This window comes from Varroa destructor, unplaced genomic scaffold (genome assembly GCF_002443255.2).
Source record: "Varroa destructor unplaced genomic scaffold, Vdes_3.0 BEIS01000003.1, whole genome shotgun sequence".
Lineage (NCBI taxonomy): Eukaryota > Metazoa > Arthropoda > Arachnida > Mesostigmata > Varroidae > Varroa > Varroa destructor.
In genome coordinates, this window is record NW_019211456.1 from 55,490,166 (window position 1) to 55,512,263 (window position 22,098).

Sequence of the window (22,098 nt, forward strand, 5' to 3'; positions counted from 1 at the left end):
ATATGAAAGCATGATACAATAAGTATATGTGTGTGTCGTCAGCTATGGCGTATGCCTGTGAGTGCCAGGTAAAAGATATTATTATCAGCTTGATGTTATCTTCAACCAATGGATGGGCCCGGCTGTCTGACGACGGTAACTGTAGCTGTATTACAGTCTGTAGCCGTTACAGACCATGTAGGCACACCACCAGCGGCTGCTGCGGGCTTGGAGAAGGAGGGCGTGAGGGCGTCTGGTTTAAGATCGTCAGAGTCACCAGCATTACGACAACAGTACAATTAGGATGCCTAGTAGTATTATTGTTGTTATCGTCAGATACATCATCACGATACGGTGGTGATGGGTTTGTCGACGCGCTATTTCCTCTCGGTATCTCAGTAGTTGTTCACAGAAAAAGACATTTGAAAAAATTGACGATGATACAAAATGTAACAATATTATCGCGAACGATTTCCACTCTCCCACAGAGCAAATCTAATCCATTTAAAACATTCACTACTATAATCGTTTTTAAGGCCCTGATTTCTTCAAACAACGTCTTAAGGGTGCGACTGTCGTTTTAAAGCACCTGCCTCTATGCAGATGTCGCTTGTTTTAGGCCGACGCTATCTTAAATATACATTTTTCAATTCAGAAGTGTATAGACGGAAATAAATAAGGATAGAAGAATGATACACGCCTAAATCGACTGAGTTATTATAATGCTAAATATTGATTCTGAGGGGAGATATAAGGCAAAACAGGAGAAATTGTCTCTTTTTAGCGGGGACAGTAGAAAAGCTTGCTGCAACAACAACAACAAGAACGATCCCTTTCACTGCCTTAGTAGTTGTTGGCAACATCAGTGGACCATTTTGCCTTGTTGTTACCGCTTGCCTACCAAATCTCATCATATTTAGAATCTGTATCGGCAACTTCGCCAGCATAGGCTATGTTCCGCGTTCCGTGTTGTTTTGGTACTTCCAATAGTAGCAGCAGCGGCATCGTAATTGTCCTCGGCAGAGTGTCCGCTGGTCGGTGGCGGGCGCTCATATGTCTGTTGGTTATTCGGCCTGTGGATCAGTCTATCAGTCCTTATCAGTTGTTTTTATCAGCTGCTTTCCCGTCACTACTACTGCGACTGTGGCTGGTGTCCCGCTCTTGAGGCTAGAGATCTTAATGACGATGTTAACTCCGGATGAATGCTACTTTTGTAACATGGATGACTTCTACAGCTGATACGAGCAGATAGATAGGAGGTAGTTGCCTGAAGACTTATAACGAGGTATCCTGTTCTATTGTGGTGCCACGGTTCAGTTGATGATTCTGACGTCGGTGCCGATGTTGACGTTGTTACCGCATTGGATATATCACTGATTCCATTACTGTTAGTGTTTTTGTTACTGGAGTATTCTCAACCACCTTCACTGTTTCATCTGCATCAGTAGCATCATCGTGGTGATATGACTATCCCCCAATCGGTCTTGCTTTTATCCGACGAGGTTGGTTGGTGCGCGCGGGCTGGCGTGGTCACGCTGACGGAACTAGTCTTCGCAGCGGCACAATACAAGAGTAGAAAGGAACGGCCATCGACAGTCTATCGTTGTTTACATGTGCCACTGTTAGAGTAACTTTGCGACTGCTTATGCCCTACTCTTACTGCTTTTGTTGCCCTTGTTGTCTGCTTTTGATGCAAACCGTCTATTCATCCGACTTTTGGTCTGTCGCTTATCCAGTGTTCACCGTTATCCTCCTCCTCCTTGCTCTCTTCATCGAAGCAGCCAACTTCTGTGCCGTCTCTTCGGTGGTTGTGGCTGCTGCCACTCCTGTTATAGAAGTTGACAGCAGTAATATCAGCTACAGTGCGCGCTGCACCGATGAAAGCGACACGATTCGAAATGGCCATAGGCTCGATTTCTTCGGTACAGGCCCATGGTAAATGCCGACACTAGGGTCGGCTATTTTCTAGCTCGATGGCGTTTACATTAGATGAAATAACACTCATCTGTCACGCAATCGGTGACCCACATGACGGTCTGAGTCTCTACCGGATAGGATTCTGTCTGTTTATCCTATTGCCGGCCGTCGTAGTGCATAGAGCCTGAGAACGACTAAAAGAGTGATCTCTCTTTTGTCGTGCCGTTGTCGCAGTTCATGCACATTGATCGTTATGTACGGAATGAAAAAGCTAAAGGCATGAGACCAAAAATAAAGTGTAATTCTTCTACTATTTTTGTTTTTCTAATGAAATACAGGATTCTTTGAGATTTTTTCCAACGTATGCGCAGTAGAATAGACCATAAGTGGCTTTCTACTTTTATGTAGTGGTTGTTACTTCAACTAATTGGATAATTAGAAAGAAACGGAAGAATGTGTGCTTCGAGTGCCCGCAGTATTTCATAACAAATGTTTAATATTGGATATACACACATATATTCGATGCTGATGCTTCTATGTTGTAATTCCACAAAATCTTGTTATGTAGGAGTATTGCCAGGAGTCTTCAGCTGAGTGCTTAAACGAAAAATCGGTGTCGTTCGTGCGTGAGGTAAACATGCAGTACAGTGAAATAAAACAGTTAATTCGTTTTATTTCCTCGACACGTGAAGTATTGTATATCTACTACCCGTTCACAGATAAAAGAAATATAATAAAGATTACGCTATCACTTCTTGACACTTGCAAATGCTGTGACGACGTTACAGGTGCAATGAGACTGTACACGTTAGGGCGATAGATTGAAGAACGCAACAAAACCAGATAAATAGTATTTAGTTATATCGTAAAAGTTAATTTACCAACTTAATCGAGTTTATGCAGAGCGTTTCGAAACTTATGATCGATTATTGCGAAAATACACACGTGCTTTGGCATAAATATCACATCAGGAAATATCTAATTTTCCCTCTGCGTGTGTGTGGAGTGTATTATTTTGAAAGAGGTGCTTGAAATTGACGAAAAGTTTATTCTCTTTCCTTTAATCTAAAAATGTTTTAATCACTACATATCTTAATCTCTTATCTACATAACGCTAGGATTGAGCTCGTTCGCTTGGTCCTCCCAAATTCCGACAAAATGTATATTGAAACAAGCCTCAACTTTAAAGAATAATAGCCTAGCATTTTTTCGACATCATCGAATACCAAAACGAAAGTCGAGTATTTTAATTTATGTTGTCAGATTGTATCGCAACAGAAGATTGAAATGGCGATTGTTGACCATAAGATCACAGAAAAAATGGTGTTTTAAGGACTGAAGTTATTTCTGAGCCACCGCAGTCTCTTTATCACGTAAATCTACCATTAAGTTAATGAGGCCAACTGATGGTGCCGTTGCTGCGCGTTCGGCTTAGTGAACATGGAAGTCGTGAACCATTCGATTAGTTAACGAGAGGGTAGCGTCGCTTCGCATGGAGGTCCCTTGGCATAGAAAGTTTTTTTTTGCAAATATAAATAGAGAGTGTTATCTATGAAACTTTTTTAACTTCTTTTTAACGGATATACCTTCCACTAAGATAGTCTTCGTCGGCTGGAAATGCCTTTTATCACCGAAGAAACGCATCACATACTTTCTTTTTATAATAAGATGTTTTAAACGATTTAAAACGAAGATAGATTTTATCTGAAAAGCAAACGTGGTGGGTTTAAAATAATTATTTGACATATTGTTATTGGTTTCTATGAATTCATCCATTTAAAATGGACAAAAATAGCAGGCTTCCCATAGTTTGCACGTTTAAGTTCTCGGTTTTCCAATGGAAGGATCGGCAGTTCTTTGTATGTAGTTGATAATCATATGCTTTTTGAAGTTATATTTGCAAGATAGGTTTTTCACGAACTTCGAGCTTAACCCATTTACGATTAATATCGACGCTGCATTGTCCGCTTACTAAATTCGTTTACTCTTTCATATATTTAACTGAAGCTTTAAAAAGTTCTGCATCACTTGTACGCCAGTCATATGTACCTAACAAGCATTTGAATTAATGCTCATTATGAAATTTTACTGACAACACGTCCGTGTGCACACGAATAGCATGCGGTTGTTAGAGGAAGTTGGGAATACACGGACAGCGGCCGGAACTTGGTAGGCGAACACAGAGCTTGCATGGTTATATAAAACAGTTTCTTGTATTGATCTGCTTGCACTTTCGACTAATTATATGTAAGTTGCACTTCAGGTCTGGATGTGGCCATGATGCTAGATGCTGTGCGCTAATGAATAACGGAAGTTTTTTAGCTGGCTGAATACAAGCTTTTAGCTGTATAGGGTTTGCTAAAGTTACAATTTAATTCCTTCTAGATAATAATCATTATCAATGTGTACGTTGTTCTCTTAACCGCGAATGACAGCATCGCTCGTACCTGAAGGCCAACAATATTTAGAACAAACAGTCGATGTGAAATCCTTAATGAACTATTGCCTTCATGTGATTCTGGGAACATGTCCCACGGCTGCTAATACTGTGTAAACTTAATGTCTGCATCCACAGATTAGGCTGTATTAACCTAACATTTTGGTACCTCCAGCCTACTGGCGTATGTTAAGAGAGACAAGTTAACAGGTTTTCTTCAAGACCTAAAAGTTTCGTGTGTCGAGATTGTTTTATCCAAGTTATTCCCAGTTGCTCTGGCCTGCACTTAGAGGATCGTTTAACACATTCCAATTGTGCTCACTCATATGCAGAATATTTTCCCTCTTTCTTTAAAAAATCTTATATTGGCTGCCCAGCTATGTACATAGTTCTTACTGGACTTGTATAGTGGTGATCCTGCTAATTTAAGAAAGAAACTGTTTTTCGAAAAGTGAAAGTACGCACGACCTTCGGCTGCACATAAAGTGAAGAGCGTTTGTTCTCTATGACTTATATATATATACATATATATTGTTTGCTAGTGATAGTTAATGTAAGCATAGCGGTAAAGACCACGTCACCCTGCAACAGCAGATGTCAACAGTAGGACGACGAAAACGAGGTAAATTAGTGAAACAACGTGGTGTCTCAAATGTAAGGACCAAGAAGCGACAATAAGCTAGCACCAAACAAACGATCAGAATTGTGAACAGGGCGACAAATCGTTTTTTCTGATGGGTATACCACCATTACTATATTACCATCGGTCATGATATAATCTTAATGATAACAATAATAATCAACGTCATAATGATGACGGCAAAGCTCATGTCATTAACAGTACCAAACGAAGCATCGACAGATGACGGCAAAACAATTGGACGGCGCAAGGATTTCCGCGTCCGATGATGACATGTAACAACAATAAAAATAAAATGACAACGGCGGCATGGAGAAAGCCAAAACAGCTAACTTAGAAGTGATTATAATAATTACATTTTATATATGTCATCCGATTATAATGCAATGGTATGCTGCTCGATGCTAACCATTGTATATAGATTCACGTTGTGTATAAATATGCTTCATGTATTAAAATATCCTCACCACACTTTAAAAAACTTTAAAAATGCATGAAACGAAATAAACTCTTTTAATGTTTCTTTGTAAATGTACTATTACATTAGCTTCTTGAATCATTTGCTGATGTGTCTAATGACCTTCGGACTTTTGTTCAAGTATCCAATGCATCGCAATAAAATAAAGAATATTGCGCCTAGTTATTATGCCAGTCTTACCATCGTGTATTCAAAACTCATGAAAACGGTTTTGCCAGTAAACATATATATATACCTGTAAACGCATTTCAAGTTGCCAACACGCGCTAGGTATTGCGACCTGTAGTGTTACGAATTGTAGCTCTTCAAGGATTGTAATAACCCAAAAAAATTCTGCAAAGGCGGTGAACTTGCGGGCTGCTAAACTCCTATTACGAATTAGTCGAGCTACATGAGTTATATCCTGCCAGTTAGGTATCCTGGTTTTCTAATTCTTCCTCCTATGCCACAAATCAACTGAGCACGGCTTATATTATTTACGTCTCCTCCTCTCGTCTCATGATCCGAGCGTAGATAGAGCACCCAGATAAGCACTCAACGAAAAGCTCAGTCGGTAGCAGAAAACGTAATTGAGTCGTCTGCAAAAGCGGCCATTTGAACAAACCCACAAATTATCAAGCGAATAAAAAAATAACAAACGAAATCTACGTAGGACCATCCTGTTCCGTTGTCTATGACGCGAATAATGTTTGCGAGAATGATGATGGTCCCCTATTATTATTTTAGCAGTCAATACTCGGATCCTCTGTCTCACATATTCGAGTGGCCGGCGGACTTCTTACTGTTTTGGTTATTTGACGATGACTATTGACGCTGACGACCGAATTGAATTAACTGGATTATAGATGCTGTTTGGGCTTCGCAGAAAGCTCTGCGTGCAGTCGCGAGTACTAATGTACCAGATCCTATTGTGAAAAATATTTCTGTAATACAATGTTACAAAGAAGTAACGGAAATGGTAACCACAAATATATTGGCCAAAAGAAAGGGACCTACCGATTTAAAGCTGAGATTTTTGCGAGACCAAACGTGGACGATGCAAAACTAATAAATGGGTAATAAAATGGATTTCCTGTCTATTGTCTAATCGGTTTTTTAATTTGATGACAAACGCTACTCGCACACAGTTATGTACTTGATTGTTTTTCTCCGACCTATTTATCCTTAAATAGTTGAAAGTGATATAAGTGTCCAGCATCTTTGTCTTAATTGTTTGATTGTGTGAATATTTTTTGCTGAAATCCTCTAATATATTTATTTTGAAATGACGCAATATAATGATATCTTGTAGATGCCTATTACTGGGATGTTTTTAGGCAAAGAATCCAAGCACTTAGGTGGATATCTATAGGATACACCAGAATTTATAAAGGCTTGAGCGCGCTAGCTCAGATGATTTTTCAAATTATGCATTGGCAATCAAGAACTTAGTTTTAATGAGGCTTAATAGAATCCTTGATATATATAACAAACCTTCACGTCACTTATTTTTTCGACTTATTTGGCTACCAATATGTTTCTTGCACGCAATAACTTTACCTGTAATTTTATGCAATAGAACGAAAAGTAAACATGAGATGTAGCGTCCAGTAACGTTGGTATTATCCTATTCAACGATCTCTATGCATGTGTTTGAAGTAATTTAATCACGCATGATGATAAGTGTGAGTTACTATTGAGCAATACGTAGTTGCCCACTTTAAAGAATCCTTCTCTTTAATTAATTCAAGTGCAACTAATTCGTCTGCCGAAACAGTTTCGCCCGATAGCAAGTCTGAGTGCCCTGGACTGTGCGAAGGACCATTGACAGGATGTGGCTGCACTCGATTTACCCTGGTTTTTGTAGTATACATTTAGTCTCTCTCGAAATGCACTCCTAGTGCTTTTTGCCGATGGCTTATGTTGTCGGGAAACGTTGGAACAGCTGGGTCATAGCTAACAATAGTTCTCCGGCAGATCAGTGGAGTCAGTCGCGCATACGCAGCCCCATCATACACCTAGCCGCACACACCAAAAGGCCCGGTCTAGAGACGGGGAAAAAGGACGGAGGGTATCTGGCTAACTCACAGAATGATTAGCTTGGAAGTGCGGTCGATCGATACACGTTCCTTAGCACGTTATGATGCCGCTACTGTTTAGGCTTGTTTCAGGATTGTGCGGTCTGAAACCTTTTTTATCAGAGCCCTGTTCATATGTACCTACACTTTCAATATCATATCTAGATATCCGTGGCAAGCTCAAGTTTTTAGATAAGTAGCAATAACTCTTTCAGGATAAGACTCTGCATTGGGATAGAAAAACATTATATAGTGTCTCCAGACCTAATTGGCAATATTTCTTACGAGTCTACTAGATTGCTAGTGCTTTTATAAAACGAGTATCTTTATTGGCCAGATTTAATAAATCGAAAAAACTTTATTTGATGTTTCACTCTGTTTCAACGTAATATACCTAAGCATAAGGAATTTATATGCGCCAACTAATTTTAATTTGAACCTATGAGGTGAATTAGCTCGAGCAAGTTTCGTATGAATTTCGTTAATAGGCGAGGCAATGATTCGACTGAGACCACTTCTGAATAAGACAACTACGTATAGAGTCCGACTAAAAATGATTCTGAAAATTTCACATTTTAGTTAGCTACAATTATAGTGAAGTAGAATTTACAATATAGAGGTGAAAAATTCTATCCCATATGGAACTTGGAGATTTTTCATTTAATTATATTTTCAATATCAGATTATTTCAGCTACGGATGGTCGCCGTGAACATCGACATACTGACTTCTTAGCCGTTATATTAGATTGTCCAGAGCAACATGGCGGATCGAAAAACTTCAACAGCTTTGAAAAACACCCTGTGATTCCTTAAATAATGATAAGGTGAATAGCTTACAGAGATCAACATTTTGGAAACTTTCCAATAACTGTATGCTTGTGATTTAAGTTACCATACCTATACTTATTGACGAGTTGTTTGAAAAAACAATATTGGAATACGGCACGCTATTTCTTGTCTTCTTTAAAGCATGGAAGCAATTGCAACCATGCGGATCTAGTCTAGAGAATACGCGGGCTGAGGCCATTGGTTGACTCTATGCTCCAAGCCAGTATTGCAGCGTGGCACTGAAGTCGTACTTTATCATCGACCAGCCAGATTATGTGCTCTCGATTGCCGCGCCGCATATCCAACATGAGATTCTCCAGTAATTCGAGATATCTGGGGGCAGAATTGGCAGCTTCCTTTTTGGGCACAAATGCCCCTGACATTAATTGCAAGCATAAGCATTAGCTTATCCGCCATTGAAGTCCGATGGCCTCTTTGATTTCACTTTGTTTTTGCCTCATTTGACCATATATTGGTACTTCAACTTCAAATTGGTGTGCTTCAACCGGTAAATTTTTGGCTCATAATATTATAACGCAAATTGTCCCTAGACTGCACCATAAACGTTTCTACTTGTTGTGAACTTATCTCACAAAGAACCTATTTTGTACCTTTCTTCTTTTTCGTGCTTAATGTCTTCAACACGTGCTTTGAAGAGTCCCAATCTTCCAACGTAAAGTTCTCTATTTCTGTTCTCAAAATCTTATATTTGTACCCGTAACACACTTTGAAAAAGTTTATAATATAGAAACTCAATCTCTGATTGTTGATCTTAAGTCTTAGCCAAGAATGTCGTTGCAGTCTACGGCCAAATCTCCGACTGAAATTGTCTATCAATGATGGTGCGTAGCTTAAAAACTCATTGAATACGTTCGATCTTTTAAATATCTCTAGACAAACCTTTTTATATTTGAATTCAGTTTCCACATAAGCAATATTGCCCACTGCGAAAATATTGGCGCTAAATGGCTTCAGGCAAAAGTGACTTCACGTCTGATAAGGCTTCTTATTATTTAAGGTGTTAGAACAACATTCATCGCACGATTTCTGCCTTATGCGTTTACTTAACCAACGTTTGCTTTTCTTATGTCATCTCACCGGTCAGTACGGCCAGAAGAGGATTGGATGAACGACTTATTGGGGGTCATCGTTGGTCATTATTAGGGAAAGGTAACAGTATTATTAGTACGTAGCCTCCCTTTGGTAACTTCTTCAGTTTCTATAGCCCCGAGTTATAGCTCTTAATATTGTTGGGACAGCGTCCTACAGTATCAAGTCTTCCACCCTACTAGTTTCGGAAAGGTTTTACAGATCTTGAAAATGACAGGTCCAAAGGAAAAAGTAGAAAAGAGACTTAACCCTGCGCGATAAAGATTCGTTTTCTATCTATTTGCCTTTATTTATACTGCTCAGTGCGGTACAACCACTGCTAACATTCTCTCATCAGCAACAAAATGAAGGTCGCTAGCATGCCGTATCTGAGAGTTGAGAGGCCCCCAAAAGTAGATCTCGTCGAGATCGGGATCAAGATCGCACGCAAACGCACGAAAGATTTGATCAGATCATCCCATTTCTACGCAAAGAGAAACAGTCAGCCACAGAGATACGCAGATAGATATTATATTATTACCAGTACGCATCCAGAAATATGTTCTACGCAGACAGATATCCAGATCGTAGGTTCAAGCCTTGGAGACAGAAACGACGGGATGCGCTCTAGTCTATATTTAGATGAGTCCTTGCTATCGTTGTGTTGTTGTATATCGAAAGAAAGGGAAGGTGGATGGGAAACAGACAGAGATGTTGATGATGCTATTGCTGACAAAAAAACAGGCTGACTGTAATGTAGATGCGTGAGGCAGCTGTCGGGAAAAGTGAATTCTGGTCATTAGCTAGGGACGATGGGTTGATACCGTAAAGTAGATTATCGAAACGGAACTGATAACAGAGGAGAATAGGCTCTCTGCTATTTCGTGATACTGGGATAAGGGGAAGTACAGGTTTTATGAAAATTGAAATTGGGTATCTTGGGATATCGTCCTATTTGACTGTACACTTTCGTGGGTTCTAGCAATGGAGGTTCAGTGGATACGTTGTACTGTTTTACTGAGAAGCTGGCTAACCGCAGCTAGTAACGGTGACGAATTCTGCAAAGGAAGGATGTTTAGTTAGCTTAGAAATTAATCAATTGGTTTACGTAATTAACAAGAATAAAGCCGCACGTCAAAGGATTCTGGAAAGGCTCGAAAGTATTAGGGAGCATTAAAAGAACCTAAAAGGCTAAAGAATAGATATCACATGAATTTAGAGTTAGTTTCTAAATAGGGCTTTTTTTTCTTCGAGTTCCCAAAGACATAATGGATAGTTACAAGTATAAAATATTTCAATAGAATAACATTGATGTTCGTTGAGTATTGTGCTTTGAAGGGATGTAGTTTTATACCATTGTTTGTATGAGCATGGCTAGAGCGTGATATGGGTAACATCTGCCAGACCAACATGCCATTGCGCTCAAGCTCAAAACTGGTGGAGTGTGACTGAAGATCGTTCGGAGAAGACGACACAGGAGGCGGCCATATTTACTAGGCAGTAAGGAGTGTCTATTCTGCTCGATTGGTACGCGTTCAGACAAATCGCGCCCAGTGGACGACAAACTCACCGGGCTGCCATGTAATTATTCGGCCTCTAATCTAGTGCTGGTGTTCTATCGAGCACACTGGCAGAACTGTAATAGAGACAGCCATCTACAAGCGGTGCCTGATAAGACAAATGGGTGCAACAGAAAAGCTAGAATGGAGGAAATAGACTAATTCGATCGCAAAATGAATAGTAATCACAGAAGTCATAAAAGGCAAGAGTGAGTTATATATTAGTAAGTTACAACGGTCTATTGTCAACCCTGTAAATCGATAAAATATAACACGATTAGAAAATGATGATAATAACAAAAATAAGTGTTAGAGATTTTTGTGCAACATGCGCTTATCTTTTGCTGTTAAATATTGCATTAGCTGTGCATGTAAAATTATAACCCAGATTATTATATTGTTTGATTTGCCTGAAACATGATGCAATTCGTGCATAGATTTTGTTTACAAATGGACGCAATTGAATACTTTCAAAAATCTATATTATTTATATGGTTTTAACGATAATATTATTTTCGTGCATTTCAAGTGCCTTCTCCAATTGCCTGCATATGTCGAAACTGGTGAAAACTCTAGATAAAGGAAAAAAACAAATCTAGCGCTTATTTCCGTATCGCCTTTTAACAACGACAAGTTCCTTATAACCATTTATTTAAATTAGCTGTTTTAAATTCTTCGTCCGGCTTCGCCTTGGCTCAAAGAAAGACTCAGCTGTTTTACAAATAACAGTTATTAATAAGGGAACTTCGGCGTTGGTGTTAGTTCAAAGTGCGAAAATTTGTTAATAATTTAAAGGTAATAACGTAAGTCAAAACACAGTCCTGAGCTCAAGTTGTGATGAATAACGATCCAACATCAGTGAAAATAGTCCGCCACGTAGTACTAATAATAAAAATAGGTGGCAGCAGTGTCATCGCTGACTATGACCTAATAATGATTATTAATAAATTGAAGAGAAACAAAGTTTGTCTTGACTTGTCTAGCAATCATTTCGAAATATCTGGACAAAGGGAAAAAACGTAGCCTCTATGTTTATTCGCTAACCGTACATCTCTGCCTATATTGCATTCTGCTAGTGGAGCTATTCTTTAAGAAGAAGCAGTGGGCGATGACGGAGACGGCCATAGCTAATTTCGACGTTCAATGTGATCTGTTATACTTATCTTAGATGGTTGATGAGCTCAGCGATTGATTAAACCAGGTCCAAACACATATCTAGATCAATAGAACGTAAATTACACAAATCTATATCGAAACAATATAAAACAAGAAACTGGAGACTCGCTCAGGTGATGATGCTTGTCATCGTTGTAAATCTACGTGAGTAGATAGGTAGGTAGGTAGATAGGTAGGTAGTTAGGATATCCGTTAGATGACAAAATTTCTGTTAACGTTCGTTCAACGATATTATGCGGGATCCAACGATATATGCCGTTGTCAGAGTAATTATCAATAACCGTGGCAGCTCTCTGGTTGCCTTCGAAAATACGCTCAACAACGACAAGTTCTTTATAGTTATTTTTTTTTTATACTTGGTTTAAGTGCTGCGTCGGATTTTACCTTGGCTCAAAAAAAGACTCAGTTGTTTTACGGATAACAGTTAATCTAACAGTTATTAATAAAGGAATTTCGGCAATATGCATTTATGGGTTGATTCAAAATCTCTATCAAACACAGGGACATCAAACGCCAAGTCAACGCGATTATTACGTTCATCGGATAATGAGAAACACTTGATACGGGGGAGGGATGAAGCGATTAAACGCTGATCACTGATTGTAATGCTATTGCTTATTGCCATTTTACGACAAGTATGTTATTTGAATCAATTTTTTATAGAAGAATTTATATAAACCTATAGGGCGTGAGGTAGGAAAGAGATAAAGGTAATATGCTCAGACTGTGAACGCTGAACTGACAGAAAAGACGGCAGAAGTTTCTTCAGTTCGCTCGACGCTTTTCTTCGCCTGTTCAAGTTAGTGTTTTTTTTCCATTATGATAAATATTATTATTATTGGTTGCCTTATTTCTTCATTTAATCTTGAGCCGACTGAGTAATTCATGTCGAGTTGGTTCTACGACCATATAATGTACTCATTCGATGATGATGGCAAGGATCATCAACTTTAAGTTTTGATTATGTATTATAGTTTGGTCTTAGATGATTTGGTTCGAATTTATTATTTCCAATAGGCGATGTTAATAACCCGAATAAATCGAGTCAACGCTATACGATGTATATAAGCTGTACGATGAGTTTTCTCGTTTAAATTAAGGTTCCTCTAAACTAAAGAAAAATTAGTGCAATTTAGTGTTAAACGTTTTTTTTTTAACTTATTCGTAAGTCTAAAGGTAGATAAGCAGATTATTACGATTTTCTGAACAATGCAGGAAAACTTATAGGTGATTATTGTTAGCCTCAAACGAGTATACCAGTCTTTCAAAAGTAGTAAACATATTTTTACAATACTTCCCATTTTCTTTACTAATATGTGTTGCGTAAATAATTTCTTTCGAGTCATAAAGAGCGTCGACCTGATCAGGTAGGTACATCTTATACTTCATGGGGCCTGCTTCTTGTTAAACCCAAAAGTAATTACCATGTAAACGTTTTCAGGGCACAAATATTTGTGGGTTCTTTAGAAGAGTTTGAGTAATGTAATTTACGTGCGACCGGACACTACCAGGGTTAAGACACTGTCATGTGGGTCGAGTGTGAAACTCGACCGACGGTGCAACTTGGTTTCTTCAAGACCATTATCCACTTATTCTCAATTATCCCTTTTAGACATCACTCCGTGCTAGCCCGAATCCGTCCTTAATAGTACGACGAGCTGGTAAGAAGAAATGGCAGATTTCACCGAATCAGCTGGTTGAGGTCATCGCTGTTGACTTCCGCGCCCCGCTAGGCGCTACTTGTAGCTGTTGGCTAAATGGATGAAGTTGTACTTCTTTATTGAACATACGCCACAGGTTAAGTTTATATATGGGACAGGATTGAACGAACTATACTCAAGGATTCGATGCTATCATCAAGACGGCGCAAATTTTTTTTTTCTTCTTTTTTTTTTGATAAATGCGTACTGCTCAATATATAGATCACTTGATTATAAAGGTGTTAGCCTTCATGTGAAAAACGCCTCACGATGTCATCGCTTTTTCGATACGGTTTAGTGAAGTTTCAAGCCGAAAACTGCTAAATCATGTATTCAATGGTTTAATCATCGACCAAGAATCAGATAGTTTCGAATACTTGCGTAGCTCGTTATGCGCCGTTATATGACGAAGCTTTGAATGTCTTGCTGACTGTTGTTGTAACATGGGTTGTAGGTAGTGGCAAACTGAAAATTATTGCATGCTGTGTAGGCACACTTTTTGGACTTTGTCCAGCGATAAGAAATTTTTGACACCTGTCACCGCTTGTGACTGCACTAGTAATGATTTTATAAGTTAGACTAAAATTTGATAGTATGTAAGGTAACAACGCGGGCGACAGAAAACGTTGTGCAATGCGCGCATTTATATCCGTTTCAATGATACGGAGGCAAATAACTGGCTTAATCAATGATGCTTTCCTCTGTAGATGATCAACTGCACTATTCTAGGCATATATAAACATTCTTTACATCAATCCGTAATACATCGATCGCGTCTGTGTTTGTTTTCGGCTGAAACTGACAGAAATATGGCTGACTTATATGTTACCCAATGAACATTTTAGTATTTTTTCGCCAGAACAGCATAACACCAAGGTGGCGTTACAAAATATTTAAGGGCGGTACATCCGGAGAGGGCGAGAGGTGGAAGAGGTGGAAAAAAGAGGACTTCGAAGGCGAACAACATTGAAAAACGTTGCCGTCGTGCGAAGATTTGAACATCCTGTAGCCAAAATGGCTACCCACCCAATATCAATGTGTGGCGGGTGACTGTGCTGGTGTCCATGTCTGTATTCCATATTCTGTGCCTACGCATGCTTAGTCATTCTTTTTCGACTTGAATGCCGGTAGAAGGCGGGGTTGTTTGCTTAGTAGCTAGCTGGTTGGCTGACTGGATGTCGCGACTAGCTGACTTGACGCCATGTTGGTTGGTTGCGGAAAGGAACGGTAGGTGATCAGGGACAGGGGCACGTCCTGAAGACGAAAGCGTCGTTTGCAACAGAAGCTGCAGCTTCAGTAGTAGACAAGATGAAAAGAAGAGGAAAAAAAATGGAAAAAGATTGTGGTGATTTGCGTATCGTATTCTGAACTAAGATTGACGATGATACTGGGAAAATTATGTTTACCTACCTATGTATCACACATACTGCAGATGTAATGTTGGTAGGGTAGGCATATAAAATGTGATACGCGGATTTAGGGATTTGGTACACAAAAATAATGATAGCAATGGTCGATGGACAAGAGACACTATACTGTTCATGCTGTTGTAGTTCTTGTTATTCTTCATGGTGTTACCTCGTTGATGGCGGCATTTCACTGAGCCCTAGTGAAAATGCTTTGATAAATTCATTGTTGGACTGTTTAAGTGAAGAAAATATTTATGTCGTTAGAAGCAGCAGCAGCAAATTTCCAAGTTTCGGAAGATGTGAATAAAATCTTTGTTAAGATGGCAGTACGAGTCGTAGTTTAGTATTTGTTTGAGTTATGACGTATTCGCTCTTGTGGTCATGATGCACTGCGGGACTCAACCATAACTTTACCAGACAATTTGCCTTTATTAGTAATTTATTAAGCTGTCCAGAGCTGTTTGGCGGGCCAAAAAGCCTTAATAACTTTTGGACCGTACAAGACAGACTGACAACGATTGTTCGGTAAACGTTGCATATGATCTCCCATATTTTTTGTACGTTAAAACGAGTCTTCTGGGAGCTTTTCAACAGCTGTGTGCCCTGGTGCTCTGCATTTATAATATCGTTGTCGGTGGCTTGATTGAGGGTGTTAAAGATACGTCACGTCATCTATCTATTACTTTAAAGCATTAAAGCAATCGAACTACATGGATTTGGTTATAAGGGCCAAAGCCGTTGCTTGTTTCCAGCTTTGTTCGGTCCAGGCTATAATTGTAGCGTTTTAATGAAGTTGTTGTCATCATCGGAGGAGCCACACTGGGTGCTGTTGATTGTTGTGACGAATATCGAAGATGAGGCCCTGCAGAAATTCTAATTACCTGGCAACAGCGTTCATTGTTTTCTTCTTGGGCAATATTTCGTGGTAAAGAATGCCTTTAATATCACTTGCGAGTATGAGCCTGTGATCAAGTCGATCCAGCTCTATAACTTGAGCTGCTCTTTTGCTTTTCTTGATCATCTTCAGTGTTCTCGTTACATTTTCATAACATATGCTTAGGGAAATCTCATATCAAGACGGAACGGAGAGCACTGTCTAGGCTATATTTTCTCAAAAACTTCCGCAATTATTTGTTTTTCTTCGTAAGGTGTAGTGATCTATATGGTCTTCAATCTCCGATTTTCCACTCAAAAATAGTTGCGACAGTAACAAGTTGTTTTTATTGAAAGCGTCTTTGCCCAATGTTTTCACTAGTTTTCAATTACTTCCACAAACGTTTTCACCTTCACGAAACAAACCTAATTACTGAACACTGGTTTTGACCACTAAAGAATGTCTTCGCTTCTAAACTCATTATTCTCTAATAACACTTAATCAGCCCAGAGTCGTAGATAGCTAGAGACGAGATGTAAACGTTTACTAAATTAAAAGTTATATGAAATGTTCGACCCACTAAATAGCTTTGGGCAGTTAATAGATAACGTTATAAAAGAAATTGGTCCTCAAAATTTCAAATGCTAAAAAAGTAAGTGCTTACTGAAATCAAGAGATTTTAAGTCTTCGAAATAGTTTATACATAGTGGTATGAGATGTTAGCGATAAATGGTAATGTTAGTGAGAAACTTTGAATCTCGTTGACTCGCAACTGATGTCATTTCAGTTTAGGATATGCGTCCTTTAACATCATCAATCTGTACTATTTATCATAAAGTAAGTATTCCCACATAATTTAATTATTATTTTATTATTATCAGTTTGGTTACTTTACGTGTCTAACTCTTTAGCGGACCTTTTAATTTACTTCTTAAGTAAAGTGTTAAAACGGTCGCTTATTTTAATAATATAATATCATAATGAAATGTACTTTGATATTAAATATAACATTTTAATTCTATCCTTACCATTATAATTACATTTTCCAATGGAAGAACATCGAACTGATTCAAATAGTCAACACGACACGTTAACGTATATCAGACCTGTTCAGCCATCGTCGGATGGTTTCATCAATTTGGTCATCGGTGCCATTTTACAAAACGCCGTATTTTTACCGTACAATTTTATCTTTGCGTATATCAAGTTTAATCGATGCGATAGATGGCCACAGTAGATTATTATTATTATCATACGAGAGGATTTGTATTCGCGAATCTCATAACAACCAACCTAGAGTTAAGACAGCTGCTTTTTAAACTGTTTGTTTTTGAATTTTTCACGCGTTCAATGTCTTAGCGATATTCAATAAGAGGGAGTTTGTGCGATCTATAGAGACAAGAAAATTACACGACTTCTCCGGATTTAAGACTTGGTCATGTAACCGGTCGTTCGTTCAGTGTTGTTTGAATTCGGCAAACTCTGAAGTAAGTCGCTCGTTTCATTCCGTCAGCTGATTATTCCAAATAAGAAGAAAAGAATACGTTTGACTACAACAGGAACTTAGTTAGTTTTTGTAGCGCGCTATTTGGACGGGAGCCTGTTGAGAGCAACTGCTGTATGGGAAGATCTTAATTCAATAAAAACGAAAAAACATCCCCGCACGCTAATTTCGATTGTATTTTGATGCAGCTCATACAGCCTTCAATTGTGATTCTGATTGTATTTATTGTATTCATTATGATCAGTCACTAGTTAAAGGCTTCAGTGAAAATCGCCCCACACAACTAGTTGAGTGACCTACGATCGCTAGCTGAATTTTTCACACTTACGGTCGCGGTGATAACTTCAAACAGTTAATGTCACTAAGCAAAGATCGTATAAGGTGGAATAATGATATATACGAACGTAAACTATATTTCCGTGTATGTGATGGATGTAAGTAGCGTGTGGCCTTTCTGATACGTCCGCGTCGGGGCATGCCGTAGCGTCATCATCGCGATCATCATCGATGTATGCCATTCGGCGCTTTTACTAGCGCTAGAAACGGCTGTTAGCAGTAGGGACAGCAGCCGGAGCGGATACTAAGGTTGATCACGGTAGAGACACGTTGAGGGAAGGAACAAGCGACACGTGTCACACAGATTCTATCTAGTGAGTATTAATCGCACACCTTCGTTCCAGAGCGAGTACTCTCTCTCCCCCTATGTGTGTTTGAATGTCTGACTGGTCTGATGATGAACCTTTGTAAATCTACCTGCAAATATAAACGGTGTGGGTATCTGTGTGCCTGTGCACCAAAATGCTTTACGGAATCGTTCCTATGACTCATTGCGACGTAAACACACATAGTTTCACCGTACTATTTCACATGACAATGCACCAGCGGCTGTATGACATTAATCTAATGATAATGAACATCGATTAACTAACTAACCATTCATTTTGTGTGTTTTTTTGTCTTTCTTCATGCTACCGTTGAGTACTTCATCTGCCAGCGCTCGTCGTAAAAGGAACGACCACTTGCCGCTCTTAGAGAACTCAGTCACGTAAAGTTACATGAAGCACAGGATCCCAGGACGGTGTCGTTCAGGAGACGGCCAAGATGCGAACTAATGGACTATGTTCTAAAAATCATTCTCACAGCACAAGTATTTAATTGGTGTCTCACTAAATGCATGTGTGACACAATTTAATTGGGCGCTATTGAATTCAAGGGCACGGTCGTGCTTCTCCGACACTTTAAGTAAGTTCACAGCTCAAACTTGGGGACACGGTAAGGTAGGAAGCTCAGTAAAGCCTTTGTCCTGCTTTAGATATCTGCTAGGAGTGACTGTTTTTACAAATTCATTCACTAGTTTTAAGGAAATTTCAGTTTGAACAAAAACATACGAAGCAAGATGCCTGCTGCGACTGTAGTTCGATAATACGACCTGTAATACGACGTGAAATCTAATATAAAGAGTTAATGAGAAGTTGTGTCCATAAACTCTAAATTATAAATTTCGTTTGCTTCAAAAGGCCTAGATTTTGTTATTTCTAAAAAACATACAGTGTTTCGGTACAGTGGAAGCTTTTTACTAAGGTTTCGTGAAAATCGTGAAGGTACCAAATTATTATCTCTTCGTGTTATTTAAATAAACAAGTATTTATTACTAGTAAACTCCGCAAATGATTCACCCATCCAAAATGTATGTATAATATGTATACATGAAACATGTATCTAAAAGTACGAACGAGCTTCTTGTCTCAATAATAATTATGCAGCAGAGTTAAAACCGCAGGATTCATCAAGCGTCTTCTATATTCCTTGAACAAATGTTCTACTACGATACCAACGGTGTTTTCTTGTTCTAAGTCATTGAGTTAAAAAACGGTCCCCAATTGGTCGATAAGACGACAGCAGACGATTACATACTTCACGATATTATTACCTTACGTCTACCAATAGCAGCAGCAACAAAACGCTAATGGCCTTCAATCGGACTTTTCTCGGCCGTTTCTTTTCGCTCGCTACGAGACAAGCAACATCTTTGTCGAAAATATTTTCAATTTCAGATCTTTAAATCTTCTTGAAATTGATTAGCAACACTTCGAAATACACATGCGTGGAAAAAACAAGTATTGCTAGTAAAGTCACTAATTTTGAATTCTAGCGATACGTCGTCTTTACAGACTGTGGAACCACAATATTGGCCATCGTGGCTAGTGCAATAGCTTGTACAGGTAAGTATTCTTCTGTATGGGGCAACTTCAACTATACTTCATAGAATAGTGACGTTCTATGGTCTGACGTAGTTGGTTTGAAGAAAAAAGAGGGGACGAAAGTGAACGCGACGGTTTCCTGATGACGAACGTGATATACATGTTGCTGTTGGTGCTATCGTTGTTGACGGTAATGACAACTACGACAGTGGTGATACTGGCGATGAAAATAGCTTAAGAGATATTTTTCTTACAGAGCAAACGTTCGAACGAATCTTCCTTCGGTACCCCACCAGGCGAATGCGAAAAAGAAGCCGGCCAGTGGGCTGAACCCCTCGATCTCTGACGGAGAGCACTTCTGCTCCTGCTGTTGTCTGATTTTTGCGTTACCGCGCTTTCTTCTCTTTCTTCAGCAGCAGGAGCAAAAGTTGCCGCCGCTCATCGCCATCTTCATTCGCCTTGTTGTTGTTGTTGCTGTTGTTACTTCTCTCCTTCCCGCTGATGTCGGTATCGCGTTTTTCCCGCTGCCTTGAGTCGCACAGAGCCGCTAACGCCAAACCCAAAAATCAAATAACGAAAAAAAAATCTAAGCCAAAACCTCTGCCTCTGTCTTATACGAACCAGCAAAGAGTCTAGGGAGGGCTAACATTAGAAGGAGACGCTAAAAATGTTGTTAAGGAACAGCAACGCTTATTTCGACCGATAGCTATAACGGGCAGCTCTTCCACATTATTACACAAGTCGAAGAACTAGAAAGACCATGTTGCGTAGGAGTGTATATAGAACACTTTTTAAGTCTTTGAATTTGCAATACCCCTCCGTACCTCAACACATCCAATACTTGATATTATTATATGGCAGACAGAATAGACAAGCAGTGGTTAGAATTTTTTATTGCGCCGCATCAGAAGATTCTCTTTCAAATTTCAATGGTATCGATAGATATTGTAGACGCAGAAATCAGCATGCTACTATATGCGTCCATCGTGCCCCGTTTCTATCAAAAATGTCCCTGTATCCTAATTGCCTTTTTCTGCTTCCACGTTTGCTTTTACCTCACGAATGCCATTCATAACTGGGAAATAGCCTTCCAGATCTCAATTTTAACCGCACGTTTAGGGTGTATGACTGCATAGTCTGCTTGTTTTCCGTAAAAGAGGTGCCTTTGTGAATAATTTAATGATTAAGTGGCCATTTAAAAACAGGGTGCTTCCCCTTCTCGCCGTGTCTGTCAAGGAGCCTACTTGATTTGATGAAATCTTATTGACCTTAATTTTATGTTTATTACTGCTATCGATGATACTCATCCAGGGTTGAGCTTAATCAAGATCAAATCTGAAGTCCTTGACTCTGATGGCGGAGGAGTGATGTCAAATATTGACGTCGAATGCGTAGTGTGTGGGGCGGTTGAGTCTCCCCATTGGGCGGTCGATGAAGCTGGTCACGCCGTGTGCAAGATGTGCGCACAGCCAGGTGATTTAGGTCTTGGAGGGGGCGCAGCAGGTGTTGTCGGTATCAAGAAAGGCATGGTTTGCCATAACTGCAACACAACAACGACGACCTTATGGCGTCGAAACAATGAGGGCTTTCCCGTTTGTAACGCCTGTGGGCTATACTACAAGTTGCACAATGTAAGTATCCCGAACAGCGCATTGTAAATTAAATGGCACGTTTTGGAAATATAGTGATGAGGTACCTTGTATCAGCTAGATGTTAGAATCTTTGTGGATCGACCTATTTTGATTCGCGTGACCATATAGAACATCATTTTCTTCCATTTATAAGTCCTATTCAGATTTTGTTTCCAATCTAAACTACTTCTGATTTTGTCATTAAACAGATGAACTTAATAGAGATTTTTGCATTAGTCTACCAACAGTGCGTTACATTGAATAAACTGTCACATCACGGAAACATAACAAACCCTTAAGTTCCATTAAATGGCAGGCAGACGTTCCCGTTAATTACGCCTATGTGAATCAGCATGTTTGTGTTAACAATTTTAATCTCTAGACAACAAATATTCATAGAGAGAACGAATTAGCAATAACCATATAGTCATAATAAGAGTAATAATAATGATAATAAGATTGTGTAATTATTCCTCCCTATCAGTATTTAATGGAAAGTCGAGTCCCACCGAGGAAATGAAGTACCAGAGACTTTGTCTTACTTACTTTGTTTATCAATAGTTATTTAAAACTCCCATTTTTCCTTTAAATGTCTATTTATTGTAAACATATAATGCA

General features: G+C 39.1%; 1 protein-coding gene across 8 annotated transcripts in view; it reads left to right on the forward strand.

The window, feature by feature from the left end:
• LOC111248382 (uncharacterized) overlaps positions 1-22,098 on the forward strand; it is a 63,945-nt gene that overhangs the window by 30,425 nt on the left and 11,422 nt on the right. For 2 of the 8 annotated variants that reach the window (XR_015322982.1, XR_002672543.2), the window contains exon 1: positions 2,465-21,480. Coding sequence is in view for 6 of the 8 variants with exons in the window: in XM_086982515.1 (XP_086838641.1) it covers positions 21,127-21,480 (354 nt within the window). In the remaining 2 variants the exon portion in view is untranslated. Of the gene's footprint in view, positions 1-2,464; positions 21,481-22,098 lie in introns of those variants that run through there. The other 6 variants (XM_022800616.2, XM_022800612.2, XM_022800613.2 and 3 more) reach the window with 6 other exon arrangements.